The sequence below is a fragment of the Chanos chanos genome, chromosome 3 (assembly GCF_902362185.1).
Source record: "Chanos chanos chromosome 3, fChaCha1.1, whole genome shotgun sequence".
In the NCBI taxonomy this organism is placed as follows: Eukaryota; Metazoa; Chordata; class Actinopteri; order Gonorynchiformes; family Chanidae; genus Chanos; species Chanos chanos.
The window spans coordinates 26926024-26951261 of NC_044497.1; the positions used below are offsets into that span (position 1 = coordinate 26926024).

At 41.6% G+C, this 25238-nt stretch overlaps 2 protein-coding genes across 8 annotated transcripts in view; both read right to left on the bottom strand.

Moving 5' to 3' along the window:
* The window catches only part of scn8aa (sodium channel, voltage gated, type VIII, alpha subunit a), a 39545-nt gene extending 33434 nt beyond the window's left edge, over positions 1 to 6111 (bottom strand). For all 7 annotated transcript variants that reach the window (XM_030768537.1, XM_030768540.1, XM_030768538.1 and 4 more), the window contains exon 1: positions 5836 to 6111. In XM_030768537.1, coding sequence (XP_030624397.1) covers positions 5836 to 6111 — 276 coding nt within the window. The remainder of the gene's footprint in view (positions 1 to 5835) is intronic.
* Positions 6112 to 15806: 9695 nt separating this feature from the next.
* dip2ba (disco-interacting protein 2 homolog Ba) overlaps positions 15807 to 25238 on the bottom strand; it is a 40699-nt gene continuing 31267 nt past the window's right edge. The window contains exons 23-38 of the mRNA XM_030768161.1: positions 24824 to 25025; positions 24284 to 24396; positions 22869 to 22949; positions 21341 to 21464; positions 20664 to 20785; positions 20441 to 20552; positions 20135 to 20244; positions 19701 to 19831; positions 19408 to 19576; positions 18930 to 19100; positions 18469 to 18530; positions 18267 to 18324; positions 17824 to 17898; positions 17537 to 17711; positions 17199 to 17322; positions 15807 to 16797 (exon numbers count right to left, since the gene is read on the bottom strand). Of these exons, the coding sequence (XP_030624021.1) occupies positions 16545 to 16797; positions 17199 to 17322; positions 17537 to 17711; positions 17824 to 17898; positions 18267 to 18324; positions 18469 to 18530; positions 18930 to 19100; positions 19408 to 19576; positions 19701 to 19831; positions 20135 to 20244; positions 20441 to 20552; positions 20664 to 20785; positions 21341 to 21464; positions 22869 to 22949; positions 24284 to 24396; positions 24824 to 25025 (2082 nt within the window). The 3' untranslated portion in view covers positions 15807 to 16544. The remainder of the gene's footprint in view (positions 16798 to 17198; positions 17323 to 17536; positions 17712 to 17823; positions 17899 to 18266; positions 18325 to 18468; positions 18531 to 18929; positions 19101 to 19407; positions 19577 to 19700; positions 19832 to 20134; positions 20245 to 20440; positions 20553 to 20663; positions 20786 to 21340; positions 21465 to 22868; positions 22950 to 24283; positions 24397 to 24823; positions 25026 to 25238) is intronic.

Sequence of the window (25238 nt, forward strand, 5' to 3'; positions counted from 1 at the left end):
GCGTTTCCCAATGCATGTTGGGGTTTGGTCTGTCCGTGAGAGAGGGAGAGAGAGAGAGGGAGAGAGAGAGAGAAAAGGAGGTGGAGTGGAATTTTGGGATGGTAGTCTTCAATCTTCAGCACCATGGACAGAGGCTCTGAGGACTTGTGTTTGTGTCTCCTCAAAGCATTCACATGTAGAGTCAACATCAGATTTTATATTATTAATTTGTCTATTTACACGGTATTTTGTGCATTATCTGTATTTTCTGATGAGGATTAAATTCATGGCTTTTAAATTTTATAACGCAAAGCACAGTTTTCTTTCACACTGTGAAAGAAGACAACGCCTGCATGGGCTTACCCGCACTAAAATGTCAATCATTTCCGATTCGTTCAGCTGTACAAGACACAGAAAATGGGTCAAGACATTATGGGTTGGTAAATAAGGCTTAACCGAAATCGATGACAATCTAGAGTAAAAAGCACATCCCGTTCAGGCCAGGCTAGATCGTGCCAGTGTTCAGGAACCAGCACGATCATAAAGCTAGAGCAAACCCAGGAGGGGAGTGTTTCTGTATGCATTTAAGCAGTACAGAAATAGATGTATCAGAGCGATAGCCGCGAGAGTCGTTTCTGGGATAGGATGGGTCTTAACGCAGGAGGGGCGGTAACGTGATAAGTAAAGGCATGTTTCACTGTAAGGCTCCTATTCAAGTCAGCCACAGCAACATGAGATGAAAAAGAAAAGAGCCATGCACTATCAATGTGTGCTTTCACATACACATACATACCACATCAAATCTGCTCTTTCTCTCTCTCTCTTTATCTCACTCACTCTCTCTGTCTCTGTCTCTCTTTCTCTCACATACACTCACTCTCTCTCTCTCTCTCTCTCTCTCTCTCTCTCTCTCTCTCTCTCTCTCTCTCTCTCTCTCTTAGAGACACATAGGGGCACGCAAAGTGCATGTGGATTTCTTTTTTGTAACACATGACTAGCTGTACAGCTACTGAAAATTTCATAAATCAGAATAGAGCACCAGCGAAAGAGAGAAAAAAACACACAGAGAAAGACACTAAACAGAGAGAGAGAGAGAGAGAGAGAGAGAGAGAGAGAGAGAGAGAGAGAGAGGAGGATCAGGGAGGCAGAGGATGGAGAGGACAAATATAGGAGTAAAGACAAGAGAGGGCCAGCGAACCAAAAAGAAAGAGAGTGACAATTAGAAAGAATTTAGGTGATTTAGAACCTGAGTGATTCAGAATGAATCCATGTAATTGACACTGCTTCAAAATAAAGTCACTGCAACAGAGATGAAAGAAAAAAGTAAAAAAATCCATTCTTAATTTCTACATTCTTTAATTTCAATAATATATTGTGAAATGCACTCTTCTCACTGCACCCACTAACAATCAAAAACAACATCCTGTCAACAAAGTCATATGGTTCCTTCATATTCCATCAAATCCCATCAAAACATGTGACCACTTCATATCCTAATCTGTAAACACATGTTGATAACTTTCATGTTTCCAGTACATTGCTGTTGTGTTATATTCTGAGTAGAGAGCGAGATGGAGGGCAGTGTTAGAAAAAGAGCGGTCTAAACATTACAGTCACATGCCATTATAATGTGTGGCTACTGAAAAACAAAGAAAGCACAGTGAATTTGGGGTAGAGGTTAGTGGTGACAACATGAGAGAAGGAGAGAGCGAGATGAAAAAGGCAGGGGAGGGTACACAGACTGTGAAGCCTCAAGGAGAAAGCGAGAAAAAGAGGAGAGAAAAGAGCAACGGGAGAATAAACAAAACAGTCTTGAGGGGGTAAGATGTGGTGAGAGAGGAAGCAAGAGAGAGAGAGAGAGAGAGAGAGAGAGAGAGACAGACAGACAGACAGACAGAAACAAGGGGCATAGAAAGGGAAGCAGAGGTTGACAAAACAGACAGTGTCAGATTTAGGAGGAGTAGAATGGAGTGAATGAGGAAGAAGGAAGGGAGAGAAGCACGGAGGAGGACAGACCGAGTGGTTTAAGACATTAAAATTATAAGCCAGGGCTGACACATCTCACTCAAACAACATTTAAAGTCATCCTGAAGACCACAGCATAGGTCTAAACTAATCCACTTTCCCTTCAAGGAAACAACTGCTTTTTTGCTTCCTTACCCTTAAAAATATCAACATTTTCTCATTATCAGTAATTTCACTAGGAATTCTCAAAGCGCAGCCTTAGAAATCCAAACCCAAAACTACTCTAGCCAGTTCTCAGCCACAATGCACAAATCTCTAACACACAACATCAAAATTCTATTTCTAATAAAAATAAGACAAATGAGATAAAAGTAGTGCTTTAAATCATACTGGTGATTTAATTAAGTATTCTAAAGATTTTTTTTTTTTTTGCCTCTAGCCCTGAGTGGAATATGAAAGCTCCTTAAAGCTGAACGCATTTCAGATAGCATGGGCAGGCTTGCATCAGAGGAACGTTCTAGCACTTATGCATGCCTGCACACGCCTTCCGTTCAGCTCTGTCCTCAACTCATCCCCCCTCTTCTCCACCAGAGATAGAGAGGGGAAAAGATGTGAAAAAGAGAGAGCAAGAGAAAAGGAGAATAATCGAGAGTGAGGAGAATAAGAGAGAGAGAGAGGGAGAGAGAGCGTGAGAGAGAAAACAAGACAGGGGAAGAACAAGGATAAGCAAAGAAGGATTGCAAAAGGGAATACACGAGAAAAAGCCAGAGCCATTTTCCTAAAGCATGTACAACACCCACCCAACCACCCTCGCCCACCCCCCAGACCTTTCCCCAAGCCCACTCAGAGTGCTGCGTCATCATGGGGGGGGGGGGGGTGTACCTCCACGTCCGCCTCTGCAAATTCAACCAAATCCCCCTCTACCTCCACCTCCTCCTCACCTTTAATTTATGACCCAGCATCAGAGGAGGAAGCAGGGTGGAGCTCTCTCTCCCTCTCTCTGCCTCAATCTCTTTCTATTCTTTCTTTATCTATCCATCTGCTAACCACATCCTCTGCTCTTTAAACAAAAGTCCCACACCACCATAACCACACAGTTCAATCTATGCACTCTCTACAGGGAGATGGGCCTTACTGGCTCTAAGGAAACATTTCTCCCTATGGTCTCCCTATGGCTGTGGTTTGTGCCTGAGAGATTCTCAAAGCTGCCAGCATCCACCCCCCACCCCCACCCCCAGCGGCCTCGCCCTGGCCGCCAGCCCTCAGAGCCCTCAGGTTTCAACAAAACACCAGGCTGAGCTTTGAGTATTTACACAGGGCTAAACTGTGAGTGTGAGAGATGTGTAAACATAGTACTATAGATTTACTGCTTACGGTACGAGACTACAAGAGAAATGGGATTCACTGCTCACACACTGTCTACATGAGCTGGTGATGGTTGACGATTAGGATAGTGGTGTAGAACGGGTGGGTATATTTTGCAATTACATCAGGTGGAGGAAAATGCTATTTGAGTGTTGCAATAGGGTTGTTATTGCATCAAACTATATATTTAGATGTGCCTGTAATAGAGCGCTCTCAGAGAACGTTTTCCATATTTCCCTATACGGTGAGGTCCATCAGGATACTCTAATCTCCTTCCTGTGCATGGAGCTGCTGGTTACGTAATGGACAACACTCACTGCATGAGACATGGGCAGAAGACAGAGCCAGAGAGAGAGAGAGAGAGAGAGAGAGAGAAAGAGAGGGAGGGAGAGAGAGAGAGAGGGAAAGAAAGAGAGGGAGGGAGGGAGGGAGGGAGGGAAAGAGAGAGGAGGTGGGGGTGCATAGAGAGAGGGAAAGAGGGAGAGTGACGACGAGAACCTTCGACACAGATCCACATTAGTAGACATTAACTTCCAAATGACTGTATACATTATTTAGCATTGGCCAGTGTGGCAGGCCAGGTCTAGGGTTCAGTGCTGCACTTAACGCCAGGCCACAGGACTCATTAACAAAGACTCACAGATACGAATGAGCTCTGGCTCCGGAACAATCTGTGTATCAGAGATGACCAACCCGTCTCAGCAACAAATTTATCAACCAGAGAACCCACAACAAGCACTCCAGACCACTGCCTTATCCATTTAAATCTGTATAAACACACTGCAAATCTGCATATATACACTACATCATCAATATAAAAATACACAAATACACAACTATATCCATATGAATCTGCATATATACACGACATTAACAATAGAAATATACTTAAATACACTTCCATATCCATACAAATCTGTATAAATACACTGCTTTATCTATATAAATCTGAATAAATATCTTTTTTGGAAAGAAGAGCTTACAATTGTGGAACGCATTTAAAGAACTCAAATATTTCACCCTGTCGACTGTATTAACCTGTCGACTTATTTTGTACTGTTTACATCTTCATTCTCTCTATGATTAAATAATCTTTAAATACACACAGAACAGAAGTAAGGGTTGGTGAATTGTTTGAGCATCTGATCTGAAAATCCTCTGCCACACTCTCCCTAATACCAAGACAGAGGTCCCAAAATCATCAACAAGATTTTCACAATCCCGCCAAATCACAGAGAATCGAAACAAAAAGAACTAGAACGGCATCTTACGTCTCTAAGGAAAGCTGATGCGAATTGAGTGCCATTTCTTTAAGGACGCCGGGCCTCTTCTCTCTGCCGAGAAGAGATTACTGCTAGAACAATTAGAAAAGTCTGTCATCTGGAACAACAAGGCCTCAGCAGTCTATCATCTGGAACAACCAGGGTTGAGCAGTCTCTACTGCTGACCTTTTCCCCAAAGCGCCCTGAGCCATCAGCATAAAAACTCAACAACTGGAGCATTCACCACTTAAACACACTCATAAGCTTTACACAGGAAAACTTTTTACATCTCATCTCTGATCAACAGCTTATTGTAACTTAAAAAACAAAACAAAACACAAAAAACCTCATTTCACATGAAGTCTATTCCCAAGAGACACTTGAGGTGATTGGTCAAAAACATGTGGATTGCTTTATGAAGACACCATTTATGATTGGTCTTCAGATGTGTTTTGATTTTGAGCACTGCTTTAGTGTAGGGATTTATGTCTATCTGGCTGGAGAAATGCTGATTTTTGCAGTGTTAATAACTTGAAATGTTATATTGCCTATTTAAATTTTACATTTTACTGTCAAGTGTAAAATCTAAAGACTTAGCACTACAGTGGTGTATGTAAACTTTGGAACAGAACTATGTTTAGAGTTTAAATACTATTTCATACATCTGAAATCTTTCAGTGTGGGATTTCAAAGTGGCATAACAGAGACAGTAGAATTGTCTTTGGAGTAGGAACACCAACATAAAATAACAAAAGACAAAGCAGTAATGAGATTATTTTAAGGTAACTGATGAGACCAAAAGAAATCCACTTACCTTTTTTACGTGGCACCACAGAAAACCTCTAAATACTACAAACTAGTAGCAGATAAAACTAACTGTATCATTTTTATGGTCCTCATTTGGACCACACTTCCTCTATTATATGTTTCTTAATTTTGTTAGCCATAATTATGATACCTGGGGGTTTGATAGCATGATAACACGGAAACTTTAGACTATAATGTATTCTGAATGTATTTTTTAACCCTGAGTAGAAAAAAAAAGAAGAACTTGAAAAGACACCTATATTCTTTTCCACACACACGCCAACCTTTAGGGAAAATGACAAAATTTGACAGGAAATCCAGACTGAATGCCTTAACATGGGCTCAACTCCACTGTAGCCAAACGTGTGTAGGCTGTTGTTGAAGGTGAACATTAGTGGATATGTCATCCATTCATTATTCAGCTATAGGGAATGGGGAGTTGGAATTGGCCACTCACTTTCTGATTCATGTAAAAAGGGTCCAAGTCCTCCAATGGTGTCGCCACCATGCCAGAAGGGATGTCACCATAGATGAAGGGCAGACTTTTGCCCGCCTCCAGGTCACTGTTAGGCTTAGGTTTGTTTTCATCGTCATCATCGCGGTAACTGCTGTCTGGCTTGGGTGGAGGCTTGGCTTTCTCCTCAGCGATACGCTTCTCGATGTTGGCCAGCGATTCCTGGGTGAAGTATTTGAAGCTGTCAGGTCCTGGCGGTGCAAAAAGGGGTGCAGCCATGTTTTCATCCTGCAGCTACTTTCTCTTCAGTTATGTACCATCCACCGGCAGTCAGTTCTGTGCACAAGTGTGAAAGAAAAGACACTTAACGAGCTAAGTCCACATGTCCCTGTATTGTAGCAAACACAGGATGTAGCAAACATAGAATGATTTAAAATATTCCCAAAATCAGAACTGTTTTTTGAGAGAGTACTTTGGTACACAGTAACATAATTATATTACATTACATAATAACAGTAATGGAATATATGAGATTTGTACCAGATACAAGATTCAGAACAGACAAACACATATTCACACACATACACAGTGACAGGCATTTATAAACCTAAAAATAGCATCATACACATCAAACAGTCAGATGTTGCTAAATTGGGAGCAGGTGGGAGAGGATCTAACTATGGCTTCTATCTGAATCATACACTTTCATGTAAGGCTGATGAGAAACAGGTTCAGTTATGAAGAACTACAGATAATGCTTAAAATGACTAACACCTCTATGAATACAACACCATGATATGATTCACTGACACATTCAATTTTGGGTTTTTGGGGTTTTTTTTCTCTTTTTGTGTCTTTTTGTGATTTATTTGAGTTACTGTAAATAGATGCTTCTGTTTTCTTTCTTTTCTTTTTGTTGTTTGGACTGAGATCCAGGTAATAAAATTGGACGGGCAGTAGCAGAGGACACCACTGATTTACACAAACCGCTGTCTTAATGAGCAGTCCAGAGTAAAAAAAAAAAAAAACTCAAAAGAAAGAGCGATCACATGGTAGTGAGAGGAGATCCCTTCGACCCAGAGGACAGCCGGGGAGACATGGCGTGGGCTAAGCAGTGAGGAAGTAAATGGTGTGGCCTAACCACTGCTTGTTATGTAGTTCCTGTGGATTCATAAATCAGCTAGAGGTTGACAGGCACTTAAAAACCTGTCATTTAAATAATGAAACCAAAATCCTTCCATTACAAAGCCACAAATATTCATCAATTCTTCCATTAAAAACCCACATGCATTACACACTGTTGATACCATTGTGACTAAACACATGTCCACAAAAAAACAGATTAATAATTATTGTTTCTCTCTCAGATCTTATTTCAAACAAACTGACCCAGAAATTAGTTATACAAAGCTGTTTTGAAAGGTAGCAAACCTTGAAAACTCAACACTGCTTAGATGTTTTGCGCAACTGTTTTCTTTCTTTTTTAAGACTAAATTCTTTGATTTTAAACCTAGGCCTGGACCTGGTACCAGTCAATATGGTTCACACAAACTGATATGTATAACTCTAGTCCTTTTCAAATGGACTCTGTACATAAGTCACTGAAATTCAGATGTGTCCTGTCCCACTGTAATATTTTTGGTGTCTTGTTGAACACCAACTTAGTGATGACAATACGTGATATGTTTAATGAACTGATCACAGGAAACGAGGTCAGTGCACTGGAAAAAATGAGACAAACCTTTGAATCCAAGAACTATTCAGTCAAACAGGAAATGCCAAGGACATGTCAATGGCCTGAGTCCATTCAGGAATACAACCACTGAGTCACTGAAATATTGGAATGACCACTGCTGTGGACACACCTCATACCCCATGTCTGGAGGAATACTGTCTAAAAATGGTGTAAAAACAACCTTCTTTAACTTTCTCAAAGAGCATTAATACAACGACGCTTTGGTCCAAGTCGTTTAAAATGACACAACGGACCTGTGACGAAATGCCCTCTCAAAACCGTACAGTAAATTATATATGAAAAAGAAAAAGGATTTGTGTTTCCCCATTATTTTGGTATTGTAGCTTAAGTTTGAGGGCAAATGCGTTTACGTCATATTTTGAACGATCCAACTACAGCCAAGAAAACAGCAAAAACTGTATTTAACTAATATGTTTACCTTCAACGCAAGGCTGATTTACAACTATACTCCTCTGTGCTCTCTAACATAGGCCTGACCATATCGTTATAAAAACGTATAATGAAATAAACTGAAAAAAATGTTAATGTAAAAAAGATTGAGAACGAAGATTACTCACAGCAACAGAAACTACCCTTGTGAAGAATATCTACATAGATTACTTACAGAAAATCAATGGACAATTTCAATATCCGATGACGTTTCTTACAAAGACGAATGAAGTCGCGGGCTCTGAGCCAGGGGGTCTAAAAATAAATATACATCAACCATATCTTACACACACTCTTTCTATAACGTTAAGGACGTTTTTTTTTTGTTGAGAAGGACGAACATGCTGGCCGCTTCGGGAAACAGCTGTACAACACTTGTCGTTTCACGGGCGCTGTCCGTTCAGCACTGATCTCCACTCATCGAAGCACACCGCACACTAACCTAAACAGGCCTTACCAAATAGCTTATCTACGTTGCGTTTATGTACCGCTCATCTGTTAATCTGTTAAGATGTTGCTCTTATTTTGTTATGTATCAGTAAACAATGGCTTAAAAAACAGAGCGAGCGACAAGCAATCTATAGCAAGAGCGTAATATCGACCATGGTCGATACAGCTGCAGTTCGCAAACAGCATGCGAACTAATACTGGGAGATCAAGAAATGGTCAAATTACTTGCTCTCATTTACAGTAAGCCAACTTGTCCAGCAGGTTAAGATATTTGTAATGAGAGACATGTCAATGCACAGTGCGAAAAGCCACAGAGAAATAACAAACGGCGTACTCCGTGATAATTCATTTTTTCTGTGAGCCAGCTCACCGGGAATAGCCTACTTTACATAACAGTCACAGACCGTAACACGAGGAAAGGATAAAACCCAAAAACACCGCAAAAGCCATGCGTTGTCAGCCTTACAAGGTATTAATCATGATTTTTGTTTAATTTTTGACACACATACAGGTCAATGAACATTACGTAAGGAAAAGGTGTGCAATAAAGAATTTGTTCAGACTACAGCTACATCCGAGAGTAAAACCAACCAGAAAGCGCATAATCTGCCAGTTAAATGCACCGACATTGATATACTGTTTACAACTCGTGCTCAAATGATACAATGCTGCCCCTTCTCATCCCCCTGCCTTACCTCAATTTCACTGGTGGAGGGTTAATCTAATAATTAACTTCATCCTGGCTGAATATATTATATTGTCTGAGCAGGTCCCATAGCACAACTGGCCATTCTTCCACAGAGGAAATAAAACACGCTGGCAGAAAATACATGGCAGACGTCTTACATTACGAGTAGCCCTTCACCTGTGTTACACACTGGAAATGCTGCAGTCCATTATTTTGCAGCAAACGAAAAAGCATTTCGTTGAAAACGCTGTCTCTATAAGGCGTACAGAAAAAGACCCGCTGCCCCCAAGCGTCTGGTGAGATGATCCGATATTACGGTGGATGTTTTTTTCGCTTACCCGTAAGACCTCAAGAAAATGTAACTTACCACACCCGCTACCTACGTCGAATTCATGATCGATAACAAACCCATCATCTATTACGATGATCATTCAGTCTTAGTTTAAATGTCCCATGTAAGACGTAATCTTTCATGAACAAGACTTCCACAACAACCACCGATGTGATCATATTAGTGCAATGGGGAATAGCCCAATAATTTGATGATTGGGCGTGTATGAGATATGATCACGTTATTGTTTATAATAATATTGTAATAACAACAAAATGTTCATTATGACCAGGTCGTTTTGTTGTTGTTTACATACAGAGTACATTATTTATGTATCATATATGTTACTTCAATCATAACAGCGGTGAAATACTGGCATTCATAAAATTTCATTTATTTTCATCACTGAGATGAAAGGCCAGGAACAATCGCATTTTAAATAGCGTATTTATCATTAAGTGTCACTGAGTAATACAACAACGTTGTTTGGTAATTTTAAGGAGTCAACCTTAACCTGGCAGCTTTGGTAGCTTACGTCGCTGAATATTTGGCAATGAGACTATTCAAGCACAAAAAAATGCTGGACACGGGGTGGCTCTGCGACATTTTGATCTTGTGGTTGACAACCGATAACGAAGCAACTCTTGAGAAAAAAGACAACGTCTGTCGAAAAATTATATATATTGCACTTACTTGTAAACGTTAGTGAGTATCCGAAAATGCGTCGCTGGATTGCAGATGTCGAAAATATTCGGAAGAAACTGCGGTTGTCGCCATATTGTTGCTGCTACCTTCCTTCCCAGCGCAAGCAGTTAGCCCGCATAATTGATGACTCTCAGCAAAATCTAAGGGAGTGTCGCTAAAGCACCTTTCTAATAAATACAAGGGGCGTAATCGATCGTTATTGCTGAAATCTCTCAGTGGCAAATGAAATGACATACATTTTATTTTTAGAGTCGGCTATGACTACAACATAAAAAGAAGAAAGAAAGAAAGAAAGAAAGAAAGAAAGAAAGAAAGAAAGAGAGAGAAAAAGAAAGAAAGAAAGAAAGAAAGAAAGAAACGCGGAGTTAAATAAAATTTCATAGTGAAACTATAAGGTGGTTTGCTCCTAAATCCACAAGCGAGTCATCTAAAAATCCCCATGGTATCTGGTATCCTTTAGTCCATTTAGCTCATTTGAGTTGTTTTATATTTAAGGAGTCTGTTCATATAAAACATTTTAATACGAACTTTATGGTGCCTCTAGCCAATCCTAAACCTAAATCCTAAGGCCTACACTACACAATTTAGTGAAACAGTATCTTTGTCAGATAAACTAAACCCGGTCCCAATTTTTATGTCTCCTAATGGATAAATTAGATATTTTACTCAAGACTTAGCCACTGACACGGGATGAAATGATGGTCTCCAGTCAAAGTGACACGTTTAGTTAGAACATTATTTGCTTAAAGTTGCTGATGTCTGTCCCATAAAAAGTAATGTTTTGCACTAGTAGTTGTTCGTGTGTTTGGCTTAATCAGAGTTTGGGTGTGTGAGCCCAACGGAATTCGCGCGTCATAAAGCACAAACTATGCATTAGCGCAATGCCCGTCTTTGTTGTCACCGATCTCTTTTAACGCGTTCTTCTTTTTCGTGAAAAAATGTTAAGATGTTTTCTTCATGTCTTCAGATCATTTTGTGGATCAGCTTTGTGGGCGCTGCGGTATCAGGTAAGGCTTCGGAGGTTGCAAACGATAGGATTGGAGCACAGCACTCGATGTTTGTTATACTGCAGCTTCCGTCAAATGAGTGAGGTTAAAAATAACAGTGAAACATCCGACGCTACCATCTCCTCAGTAAAAAACTTAAATCACCAAAGTGTTGGTTCCGTAGGCTGACAATCAGTGTGACATAAGATATTACCAACGGGCTGAACATGGGCCTCAATAGGTCCTTAACAGCGAATTGCTTAGCAACTCTGAAAGATTTAGAATTCTGTCCGGTTAATTCATATTGTTACAAACACATTTCGACTACACTTAGAATTGATGTCAGCTGTCTGAACCTAGTAAACCTGAAGACAATAAATATTCTGATCTGATTCCCTGAGGCTGTGGACAAAGGCCATTAGTGGATGCTCCTAATGGACTACGTGTGGTAGGGGGGCGCTTTGCCCCAGTAGGCGCTTGGCCATGGCAGGTCAGTATACAGAGGAAGTCGATTCACACATGCGGTGGGTCCATACTCAGCCGTCAGTGGGTCATAACTGCCGCTCATTGCTTCTACAAAAAACGGTAAGTAGCCTAAATAAACGCGGAGATGTTCACGGATCATATCACAGATTTGCTCTTTTGTTATTTTGGCATTTTAAAACTGAACACTTGTATTCACATAAATAATGTTGTCTTTGAATATTATCAAAAACTGTAAAATCGGCATTGGGATGTATGACAAGGTAGCCTATGTGCTCCTTTTACTTTTGTTTCACTTGACAACATAAAAGTGCAGGCAACCGTCAGAGGAATACACTGCATACAGGCAGATAATTCTCCTTTTCTCACCAGCTAATTGTCTTTGTGGGAGTATCCACATTTTGTCCCAGTTCACTCACTCCCTTAAAACTGAAATTTTTTCAAAGCCAACAAGCGAAGAAGTCTCAAATTATATTAAAAGGTCAGAGTTGTTTCTGTGCCAGAAACAGTTACGCCAGTTATTCTGCGAAGAGTCCAATAAACTGTAAAGTATTGCGGTTTGGGGACACTTGTATATATTTCATGTTCACCCACTCTCCTAGGTCACTCTACAATTTGCGAGTGGTAGCAGGACTGAATGTTCTCTCGGTTCCAGGGAAGAATGTTCAGTACCGCTCCGTTAAACAGCTCATCATCCACAAAAGATACGATCCGTCAAATTTCAACAATGACGTTGCACTGCTGTACCTGCGCTCACCATTGCTCTTTACAGACCACGTGCAGTCTGTGTGTGTACTTAACGCCACTGAAGAGAGGAGCCTTGATCTCAGCCCGTGCTTCATTAGTGGCTGGGGCAGCGCAACTTTAAACGGTTTGTTTATTCCGTTTATTCTTTCGTTTACTCGTCTTTCACTTTTACACTTGTCCCTTGTGAGTCTTAAGGGGTTTCAGAACAGACCATAAAACTAGACCCTCTCTTGTAGTAAACTCGCATATGCTACTTACTTTTCATTCTTTTGTCAATTTTTGAGCCATTATTGGCTCTATCAACCTGCTCCAAAATCATTTTGACTATACAGTCTTGGTCCACTGTACATACATAATTCTAACATAACTACAAACAATCTACTAGTACTACTATTACTACCACAACTACTATCTCTGCTAGTAGTAATGCAAACAACAACAAAAACAATAATAATAGTATTAATTTTGAGAGGATAACTGCACGTAATGAATGCTGTAGGAGAACTGAAAGACTTTCTGCATGAAGCTGAGGTGGAGGTCATTGATAGAAAAAGGTGCAATCAAAGAGGCTGGTACAATGGTCAAGTCAGTGACAATATGGTCTGTGCTGGTTCTGAGCTGGGAAATATTGACACGTGTCAGGTACTCCCTCTGTCATAGTTCAGACACCTAGTGAAATACTTTATAGCAGTGTTACCTGGTGAGAGAAGAAACATGTAAAACCAAATGTGTCTAATGGACATTTCATTGAACTGAAGGGTGACAGTGGCGGACCACTCCAGTGCTACAGCGAAGATCTGGAGAGATTTTATCTGTATGGAGTGACAAGCCACGGGGAGGATTGCGGACTGCCAAGGAAACCTGGGGTGTACGCTCGTATGAGCAGATATGCGGCCTGGGTGAGAAGAACACGGGAGAGATCTGTTTCTACAGCCTCTAACGCAGATGTCTCCATTTTATATGTGTCTTTAGCCCTACTCGGCATAACCCTGATGTTTATCTGAAGCAGGTCGACCAGGGGACATCCATTAGCCCCAGCATAGTGACCGTTTGTTTCAGTTCTTCATTAAAGTGTCTCTTATCATGTTTCACTTTCTAATTTAGACTAATTAAGTATGCTATCGTTAAATGGCTCTTAATTGTTAAATGTTGCCATAAAATGCTGTATAATAACAGTAAGACTGCCTTGTTACAGTAATAATTACTTTAGCGCAGTTCTGTGATGGTACATCATTGAGAGCAGCTTTTTATTAATGCTGTTAAACTTTTTTTATTTACATAATATATTTAAGTTTAAAAGGAAAAAAAAAGAGTTGCTGTAAAAAGTGACTGTAGGAAGGTTAGCATATAAACATGGTTAAATTCTATGTTACATGATGAGAGCGTCTGACCTCTAGTGGAGAAAAGTACACATAGAACATGAGCTTACAACTTTGGGAGTTTATAAGTTAGCTCTACAGTTAGTTAGTTTCTGGGAGTTTAGAAGTTTAAAGGTTTTGAGATGCATCTGAAAATACCAGTGGCAGATTTCTCTTTAAGGCACATGATAAAAGATCAAGTAAGATTTCCAAGATGCACCCAGTTCATAAGCACACATAAATATTCAAACAGAGACATGTAGGAAAACCCTCACTACCAACACAATAAACTTGTTTTTACATTTACTTAATCATTTTTACAAAATGTCATGTGATATCAAGAATAGCTTTTATTACATTTTTTTGCAACTGCATAAGAAAACGTAATGGGGAAATGACCCTTGTTCGACAAAAGAAAACGTGAAAGACAAAACTGAAAGATTGTAAGAAAAGAACTATACAGTTGTACAGCATGTAAACAAATAACAAATCATATTTAAAACTGAAGAGGGGTCAGTGACATTGAAAATATGCACAGGTAACAGATATTCTAATCAATAAATTTATTTAAATCTATGAAACAGCATAGATCACCTTGGCATTTAACGGCTAAATGAAATCATAAAATTGCCTCCCCTCTTCCCACAACATGCGTCCTCTCTCTCAAAACAATCTGATATTGGTTTAACCAGCACATCTGAAATATTTCCATATGGAGATGACACAACAGGTGCCTATGCTTGTCTATGTTTTTGAGTTATGTATACAAGGAGGGAGAATTAGCAGCTTTCAATTTAAAAAAATACCTATTCACTCACAGATGGGTCTTTATTCACTTTCTGACTTTTGAATAGATCAAACCTATCGTTCAACTGCAGATATGGAAACCTTTCTGCAAAGGGAAAAGAAAAGTGAAGAAAAGAGAAAATTTTTAAAATTGGTCTCCCATACCCTGAAATGTACGTTAAAACCAATATTAAGGTGTAGAGGTGGTAAAACTGAACTTAAATGGACATATTTAAAAGCAAGCAGGCTTTTAAGATTATTGTTGTTGTTGGTCATTTTGTAAAATAAGTGACTATATTTTCATCAGAATGAAAATAGTCCCTATAATATATACACACAAACATACAGAAACAACAGTCAATTTGAGCGGGGGGGGGGGAAAGTGCAAAAGTTTAACTCCATCTTGTATAACGAACTGTATGTATAATAATAATAATTATAATGCATTTCAATTTGCATTTCAATTTCAATATTCTATCATAGGCCAGTAATGCAGAGCATCGACGTCAAGTACGAGAGATCAGTCAAGTTTTTATGCGCCTGTCGAAGAAGTTCATTCAAATCTACAGTAACACCAGTGGGAAACTAAAAAACAAACAGGGTATATCGTCATATACCCCATCCATATCTTCACTCTGTCAAAAATCCCTTTTTTTGTATCTATACAGAATAAAAACAATATGAAACAAAAGCTAAAACTGTTTAAACAAGTTAAAATTCCACAGGTTGTCGTAAGGCATGTGTTATCTTCATATTGTAATCATGAAACATATATTTTATATTTGTGTCTTTTTATGGCCCCTCCCCCTCCTATGTACACAGTTTTTAATTTATGTTCTTTTTTTTTTTTTAACGGAAATCTTAAGGTAAAGAGCCAGTGGGTTTAAATCAAAACGAGAGCTAATAATGAGGGCATCATGTCAATCAAACCTTAACGCTGCTTTTACAACAGTACAACAGTATTCAACATCACTCCTTACAAGATTATTTATATTATCCTAAAAAAAAGAGAGTCTGTCTACAAAATGTTTAGTTTCAACATCATCAAAATAACTAGTAGTTTTAAGTAAAAGACAAAACTAATTGAAAAAAAAAACCCAACAACAACAAAAAACACGACCCGGCTGTTGAATGCGTTAATACTCAACTGTTGTGATGGTGTACTTCAAAGGAGGAAAAAAAAAAAAGAGACAGAAAGAATGATGGGTACCCCCTCATCATTCAGGAAAGGGGACAAAGTGCAAGGAGATGTGTCTTTTGTTAGCCCCCCTTCTCCCTCACAAAGCTTCACAGTAGAATTGATACGCTCTAAGACGGCTGCTAACCTAACTGAGCTAAGCAAAAGTTCTCTCAAGCCATTCCTACAGCCTATCTCTGCAAACCCCCAGATTTATTTCTTTATTTCTTTATTTACTTTTTTAACTTCAACCGCCGGGACTAGAAAATGTAATTCTGTTAATGAGGGTCTCAGAGATCTGGCTGAGAAATTGCATCACGTCAGCTAGCACAAGGTTACGTCGCCAAAATCGTCCCAGGACACGGTGTTGGTTGGTGTAGGATGAGCTGTGGAAACTCTGAGCTAAGCTATGCTTCAGTGACAGACAAGCACCTGCCAAGTCAGCGCCAGTGAAGGTGTACAAATGGTCACACCTTCCCGTGCAGACCTGGGCACTGTTCACGCTGGAGAGCCCCAGTCTCCTCCTTGAAGATGTGGCATCTATTCTGATTGGTCAGGGCGGCTGCGTTGCAGCCAGTGCATTGGTTTAAAGGTGATGAGGGAGGCAGAGAGAGGAGCGGGGAGGGATACAGACCAAGTCGAAACATGGTCATCTTCCTCTTTCATACTCAACCAAGCTATATAACCACACACACACACACACACACACACTCACACACATGCGCCCTAACAGTGCTGAGTGTGTCTGTGTCATCTCCGTGGTGTGGAATCCGATTTGGTGTCCAGGTCGGTTCGAAGCCCTTTAAAAATCAGTGCTCACATGTTGTAGGCCACATAGATGGGATCCAGCTGGTCGGCCAAAAAGGAGTCACGGAGGTGCATCCGCTGTTTCTCGCCACGGGAGTTGATGGGGATGACACCAGGGTCCACGATGACGACGACGCCCACTATGAGGTGGTGCTCATCTAGGACCACGTTGGTTACCAGCGGAACCAGGTCCAAAGCCTCCTGTTCAGAACCACTCAGCTCAGCCACCACCACCAGCAGGTTGGTCCAGGTGAACACGGCACTGGGAAATAAAGGGGAAAAGCATGAAATTCCCTGATCCAAAACATTTACTGAATTTATTCCCTGATTGTTTACCCCTCATTCTATACACTACTTGCAATACTGAAAACACAGGTACTTAATGAGGGTGCTGGGACAAACAAAATGTATGTGTGTTTGTGTGTTGTGTTCTGTATGTGAGTCTGTGTGAGTGTGAGTTTGTGTGTGTGTGTGTGTGTGTGTTGTGTTCTGTATGTGAGTCTGTGTGAGTGTGTGTGTGAGTTTGCATACGAGTCCTTGTGCGAGTTTGTGCGAGTGAGTGAGTGAGTGTGTATATGTGTGTGTGTGTGTGTGTGTGTGTGTGTGTGAGTGTGCGTATGTGTTCTTGTGAATTGCCGTCTGATCAGACACTGGTGATCTCACCTCTCTGCGATGCTGCGGTGTGAGCGGGACACAGAGGTCTCTATGTCAATGGGGTGATACCGCAGCCCCCTCAGCTCCAGAGTCTCATCCAGAGAACCCACCACAAACAGGGCGTCATGACGATCTGACGCCAAAGGCCAATGGAGAACATGTAATTAGCACACAAACGCAAAACTCGTTTGACTTCAATATTACTTTAATTTGACATTTAAAGATGCTCACACACTAAGAGATAAGAAAGTCCTTGACACATCAAATGAAGTCCTTTACCATGTGTCCAGAAATGTCCTTCACATTTAACTTGGCTTTACTTTCTCCTCCTGTGCGATTTCACTAACCTCCGCTAGCATCCAGTAGCTCTGTCCGCCTGACGAAGCCCAGGTAGCCGGTCCTGGCCCACACCGTGTGAGGGTCCCCGAAACTCAGCCGTGCATTAAAATGGTCAGCCTGCAGACTCTCCTCACCGTAGATAGTGTAATACCCACTGGCATTGTGAGGACTTGTCACCCAGATCTGAGGAGGACAAAAAGGAAAGTTTATCAGTTCCACTGGGGGAGTCTACACTAGTCTAGACTTTGGCACACTTCTGTCCTATTCAAACGTGTGTGTGTGTGTGTGTTCTCACCTCGCCCAGATGGGAATCTCCCAGTGGACCCTTGGTCTCTGGGTTGACTATTATTACTCGGACACCTGGAAGAATCTGTGGAGACACAGATACAGACATAGAACACACTCCATCAGGACTCATACAAAATGACCAGCCTTGCATCATTCACTTGGGGATAATAATTCATTACATATACTCAATAGAAAATGACAGCGGTACGTTCAGTCCGCATTATACTACTACAAAATAACTAATCTCAGAAATTATTCAGTACACTCAAACGATGCCAGATTTCCTCCTCTACAGTCAAACAGACCGCAGGGAGATCCTATACATTAAAAAAATGCTAGGAATAATCTCGTAAGGTCGCACAATGTCGTGTATTATGTTAAAGTTAATCAGATTTCTAACGGCACTCAGTGATGAGGAGAGAGAGTGGAGAGGGAGCAGTGAAGACTTACAGTGCCTGACTCCGTAAGGGGAAGACTCTGAGGTGCTCCTCTCTCCACCAGCCTCACCCTGAAACACACACACACACACACACACACACACACACACACACACACAGAGACCCATTCAATTACTCTAACCAGCCTCGTTTAGGAATGCTGTACCATATAGGACTGTATGTTTAGTATAGTTGGCCAAATGTGTTCCACTTACCTGTCGTGTCGAAGAGACTTCATGTCGACGTAAACAGTGGAAGGATCAGGTCCGGCAGTGCCCTGGTAGGCGCAGAAAGAAGGATAAAAAACAAACAAACAAACAAACAAAAAAAACCATTGAGTTTTAAAGTCAGAGTGTGAAACACAGAGAAGTGTGCTGCTATGTACAACCTTTTATGTAAATATTTATGAAAAAGACTTTATATTAAAAAATGAACACAGGAAGAGCAGTGTTTGCCCTTTAGCTTTCTTTAGCTTAGCTATCTTTATTCAGTGCAGACTCTCTTTCAGTGTACAGCCCTCTGTGGTGTTTTGGTTTAAAACATGTGATATCCCTCAGAGGTGTGTGAGTGAGTGTGGATGTGTGTGTGTGTGGATGTGTGATTATGCATGATTATGTGTGTGTGTGTGTGTGTGTGTGCGTGTGTATGAGAGAGTATAAGTGGGTCCTGTCCTGACCTGCAGGCAGATGGCCAGGTTGACTCTGGAGCCAAAGGCAGTGCTGACGGCCCGTGGGGACAGACCCATGTCTTTGAAGAGTTTAGAGAAGGACTGCGAGAGCACCAAACGAGGTCTCTCCTCCGCCACCACCACACAGCTACGCACACACGACAGGTTCAGTCCCCGTGCCTACACACACACACAAATCAGACACACACACACTCAATATAAACACCCAGACTCTCAAATCCATTCCTGATAAACTCACAGAAATAAAACTGCAACAGATAATGACATGCGTTAGTGTAGGTATATGATATACCTACTGTATATTAAGGTATTGGTATGTATACATATGTTTGTGTCTGGACACAATGCAACAATGCACGCACTTGAGCTGAGTGGGGAACTCCACAATTGAACGTATGTATGTGTGTGTGTATGCGTGTGTGTGCGTATATGTTTGTGTGATTGTGTGTGTGTATTGCCCACTTGCCTTGAGCGCCTCGGTCTGTGTGCCCAGGCCCTTGGTACAGAGCTCCATGACGGAGTAGGAGCAGAAAGTGTCTCTGATCTTGTACTGACTGAGCGTGCTCAGCCACAGAGAAGGAGAGCTCTCCAGCTCCACAGGAGGAATGAGGATGGACTGATGACCTGAGTAAACACTGTATACACACACACACACAAACACACACGAGAGAGTCACATCCACATCCTCTTTCACTACAACTCATCCCAAAAGTCTGTCAGAATGGATCTGTGTGTGTGTGTGTGTGTGTGTTTTTTTACCTGGACAGACACCACAGCACGAAGCCTAAGCCACAGTAAGGGTCCAGACAGATGGCGATTTGTCTGGAGGGGTAAAGTTCACACTGCAGCTTGATGGAGCGACATAACGCGCTGACAGCAGCGTGGGAGACCTGACACACAAAGTAACACACAACAGTTTGTTTACGTAATGCACCTTACCACTGCATGTATCAATCATTACCACACAGCCACTGCAGGCAGGACTCTTCCTAAACATCTTTTACGGGACACACCTGTCCATATTTAAAAAAAAATGGAAAATTATAGAGATGTGAAACATCAGTTTTGACAATAGTCTCTCAGGTGAGACTCCTGACAGAGTAGCTGACTGAGGCAGGCGAGAGCAGAGGAGTCTGACAGGTGAGGACAGAAGTGAGAGCTGTAAAAGGAGAGGGGAGGGGCTTTGCCTTTACCTTCACCCCGGTCAGCATGCCCGTGGTGGACACGCTGAAGTCCAGGTACGCCAGCATCTCAGGTGTGGGAGGTTTATAGATCTGAGGAGGTCTTTTACGGGGGAGATCGTCTAAAGACACACACACACAACAGTGAGAACACATCCTCTTTGTGTATATAGAATTATCATATGTAAGAACAGAAAGTGTACTTACATTAAATGTTCTGTTATGTGTAATGTGCTATACTGTGTGTGTATGTGCGTGCACATGTGTGCATACGTATTTAAGAGCAATAGTATACCTGTTTGGAATAGAAAGCCATACCTGTGTCTATAATAGCAGGCCATGTCTTCACGTTGACTGTGGCAGCTGCCTCTTTAGAGCGGAGGACTTTCATCAGGGTTTGAGTGGTAAGGATACAGGCAGCCTTGCTCACCTGGAGCACATCACAAACACAAAGCCAACCTTTTCACTCTCTGTGGTGACTACACACTCATGTGATGTGTGATGTATAATGTGTAAGCCCAGACGGGTGGCTGTAACTCACGTCGATAATCATGCGAACGGTGGGGAGGGTGGCAGCCAGGTTCTGTTGGTGAGGGGGCCGTACCGTGACGGGAATACAGCCAGCGTACAGACAGCCGTAGAAGGAGCCAATCAGATCGATACCTGCAGGATGAGTGACAGAGGAGGTGAAGTTTAACCACTTAGAATCACCAGAGAGAGAGAGAGAAAGAGATAAACACATTCTCAGCACCAGGTTCCCACACAATGCATAAACCCAGAGGTTGTGTCAGTGAAGTGCAGTGTTGGCTGAAAGCGCTGGGCTGTATTGGAGACGTGATACTGAAGTTTTTTGCTGGTGTTCAGGGCAGAGGCTGAAATCAAACCTCATGGTACCTCAGCTTCTCTTTCACACTGTAGCACACTGAGATAAATCCTTTCTGATTTTTCTACACCAATACATTGAAATTCCTCTTTTTATGTGTATATACACACACACACACACACACACACACACACACACACACACACATATATATATATATATATATGTATAAATGCACAACTTGCTGTTCCTCTGTATGATGTCTGGATTGTAGAGGTGTATGTATAGTAAGGCTTGTGTAGTGTGGTATGTATAGTGTTTATATGACTTTACAGTATAGTATATATAGTGCAGTAAGGCATGTGTGGTCATAATGCTTGTGAAAGTGACAATACCAGGAGGGTAGAGAAGCACCACGTTGTCTCCAGTGTTGATTCCTCCTCGCTCCAGAAGGGCAGCAGCAACTTTCTCTGCCCGTTTGTGCAACTGCAGGCATGTGGCTGTGCTCACTGGCACCCCCTGCAGGACAAGAAGAGTTATAGGCAAGAGGAAGTTCATACCAACTTCAAGCAGATGGGAATCCATGACTGAGTATGTTTGATGTAGTTCACACATATAAAGGGCAAGAAAAGTAACGAAGGACATCTATACATGGGTTTCCAATTCATTTGAACTCTGCCTGCAAAAATGTTTCTGCTATTAAAAAATGTGTGGTATGTGAGTTTCCAAGAGGATCAGAATCATTAAGAAAGTATCCATGACGAAAGGGAAAAATACTGCAGAGAGAATGAGAAGCGGGGCCGGTGAGTCTAAGCTGACCAGTAGTGACAGACAGATGAGATCAATCTGTCCTTTACAGTCACATCACAATCCCAGATTTAACTATTGTAAAGCTAAACATTCTCAGCCATCATACAGTTGTCTTAAAGACAAACTTATTAATATGAACACTGCTTGGTTAGCAGATTTAATCTATACCTGATGCCAGCCAGAACCTCCATATATTAACTCTTTTAAACTGTAAACTAATCATATACTGTAAATAATTCCATAGACCATTGGATCTGGTTACCCTAGACTCATTTTACTCTGTAAATTTCTCTATTCTATGTGCTGGTCAGAGCATGACGGGCTCCCCCTATTGGGTCTTGGTTCCTCCCAAGGTTTCTTCCTCCTATTTACTTAATTAGGGAGTTTTTCCTTGTCACTGCTGTCTTGGGCTAGCTCACTGGGGGTTTAGGCACTGATCTCTGTAAAGCTCTATACAAATAAACTACAACTTAAACGTGAATTAGACAAACACTTCGAGGAGATTGGATCTGAGCTCAACATGACCACAGAACTCGATTCAATCATGACCCAGTCTCAACAAAACCTGCTGTTCTTTACGTTCAGGCTGCCCTTAAGAGACAGTCTGTGACGAAAGCCAGTGCGTAACAGTGCGTAATCTTGAGTGATCAGAGGCGTATGCTGAACGGTGGAATAAAGTCATTATGGTGGGAAGAGTCAATATTCAGTCTTTTTACTACATCTGCTTCATTTACTACATCAAGATTAAGTTTGGACAAAGTTAAATGATGCTTTCAACCTCCACTGGTTATTCCTAACTGTTGAACCTGAACCTGAACCTGAGCATAGTACTGACTCTGTGTGTGTCTCTGTGCATGTATGTATTCATATGTGTGTGTCTGTGCATGTGTGTGTGTCTGTGCATGTGTGTGTGTCTGTGCATGTGTGCGTGTGTGTGTAAGTGTGTGTGTGTCTGCGCGTGTGTAAGCGTGTGCATGCCTGTGTCTGTGTGTGTAAATGCATGTGTATGTGTATGTGTGTGTGACTGTGTGTGTGTGTCTCTCTGTGTGTGTGTGTGTGTGCGTGTCTCTGTGTGTGTGTGTGTGTGTGTGTGTGTGTGTGTGTTTATCTCACCTTGCAGTTGAGCAGCATGTAGAGGATATGTTCAGGGTCGGTCTGTGCTCTCAACTGCAGGGCCTCAGACAGGAACTGATGCTGTGGACAGGAACCAGACAGCAGTCAGTGTCTGTTACACACATCCATTTACTTCAGACAAACCCTTACAGACAGACAAACTTACAAACAGACAAACCTTTATACTCAGACCAACCTTTGCATTCAGACCAACCTATACAGTCAGAAAATCCGATACACTCAGACAAACTCTTACAGACAGACAAACCTTCACAATCAAACACAGCAGTGAGAAGCAAACATTACTATCCAACACTACTGGCCACACAAATGAGGGTCAGCAACAAACAGGAAGCCGGGAAATAAGAGGAGGACTTGAGAAGAAATGGGAGAGAGGTTCCTGCCTTTGGAGTGTGTGTAGGTAAGTGTGTGTGTGTCTGTGCGTGTGCTACACATCCACGAACATGTACACACACAAATTCACACGGCTAAAGTGTAGCCAGCTCCACAGCAGTTTCTGAAGCACACAGAGGCACATGTTGGCACCACTCACTGAACCACGCAGCGTGTGAACATGTGTTCTCGTGTGTGTGTGTATGTGAATGTGTGTGTGTGTGTGTGTGAGAATGTGTATGTAAGTGTGTGTGCATGTCGGATTGTTTGTGGATAATCCAAATAACTCACATACAATGCCACAGTTCCACAGAGCTAGAGCTCTTCTGAATGTCTTTTCTAGTAGAGTCAGCTGTGTTCCATTAGGACGGAAACTAAACTTTACGACAGCATCCCATCTGCTCTGTTGAAACACTACCGAATGTTACAACAGGTCAATTAGTCTAATTGGACCGAACTATAACCTCATAATTAAACTTCATAATCTTCAAATATTTTTGTTGTGGGGCCTTGATGAAGACAAGACATTTTTCATGACTGACGTCATACAGTGGTGTTGACGTGGGGGAGTCACAGCGTAGCACACGTTTGACACAAACAGCTGAGCTAGGCAGGGGTGGGGGGGAGGTCAGTGTAGGGTGGGGCATTGGTTTGTTCGCTCTCTGGCTTACCATCACTGTGGGCCACATAGAGAGCTGCGTACCCACGCCAAACCACAGCATAAAGACAGAGCAGAGCACACAACCTTAAAAAACAAACGAAAAGGCACACCACCAAGTCACGCCCCCCCTCCCCCACCCCTCTCCTGATCCTACTAAAAGACAGCGGAATCATTGCAAGTAGCCTAGGAACTATTCTAATACAAAACAGTGCCACTGTCGCAAAAAGGGAATGAGTTAACTGGATTAGACAAGTATGCCTGCACTAGTTAATATTTTCAGCTTTGAATTAGTATTTTAGTTCCTCACATGGATGTTAGATTTGATATTAGACTGTGTTAGAGTGGATTTTTCCATTCTTACCTTCCTAATCAGGTCTTGGTCCTCAATAAGGCCCAAGTCTCTCCCCGCAGCCTGGGCGATCCTTTTTCCCGCCACCAGGTTCCCCACCATGATGGAGGCTGGACCCACTCCAACTGAAGATGGTGTAACAGCACAGAGTGAGGTCAAGTCAAGCTTTAGGAATAGAACTGTTACACATTTCAAAAGCAAGACCTTTATAATGGAACTTTGGGATTTTTTCCTGTGCTGATCACAGATCTGTCTACATGCCGCGCTCTTTAAACCCAAGGATTTCTGATTCTGATTCTGATCTTAGTAACCACAAAAACTGCTTTGTTTTTGTTTTTTTAAATAAAATTTGATGATAAATTAATATCTTAAATAATCTAAGTGAAAAGGAATTTCTTAAGGTAAGATTTTTGGTCAGAATAAACAGGCCAGATATTGGAATATCAACTAGCAAAATCAACCAGCGATGAAATGAACTAGCAATGAAAATTCTAAGCACATTTCTTTTCACAGAAAAAGCCAAACTCCAGAATCCAGCACATAGCGCATTACCTGGCTGTTTTTGTCGAGGTTTGGGCATGTTGGTCACACAGGTATGAGGACACATCAGGATGTTGCAAGGATGCAGAGAACCTTCCAGAAAGTGTTGCTTAGTCTCAGAGACATGGATACCACCCAAGGGGGTTTTGGGTAACGTGTTGGCCGGCACCAACGCCAAACAGTACAGACCCACTTGATGAATGCTATCTATAGCCTAAGGAATTGGGTGAAAAAGCAAGATAGTGAGAGAATTGGGATATATGAAGACATGCAGTGTAAGAGATGACACATATAGAGACATGCAGTGTGAGAGATGAGACATATAAAGACATGCAGTGTGAGAGATGGGACATATAAAGACATGCAGTGTGAGAGATGAGACATATAGAGACATGCAGTGTGAGAGACGAGACATATAGAGGCATGC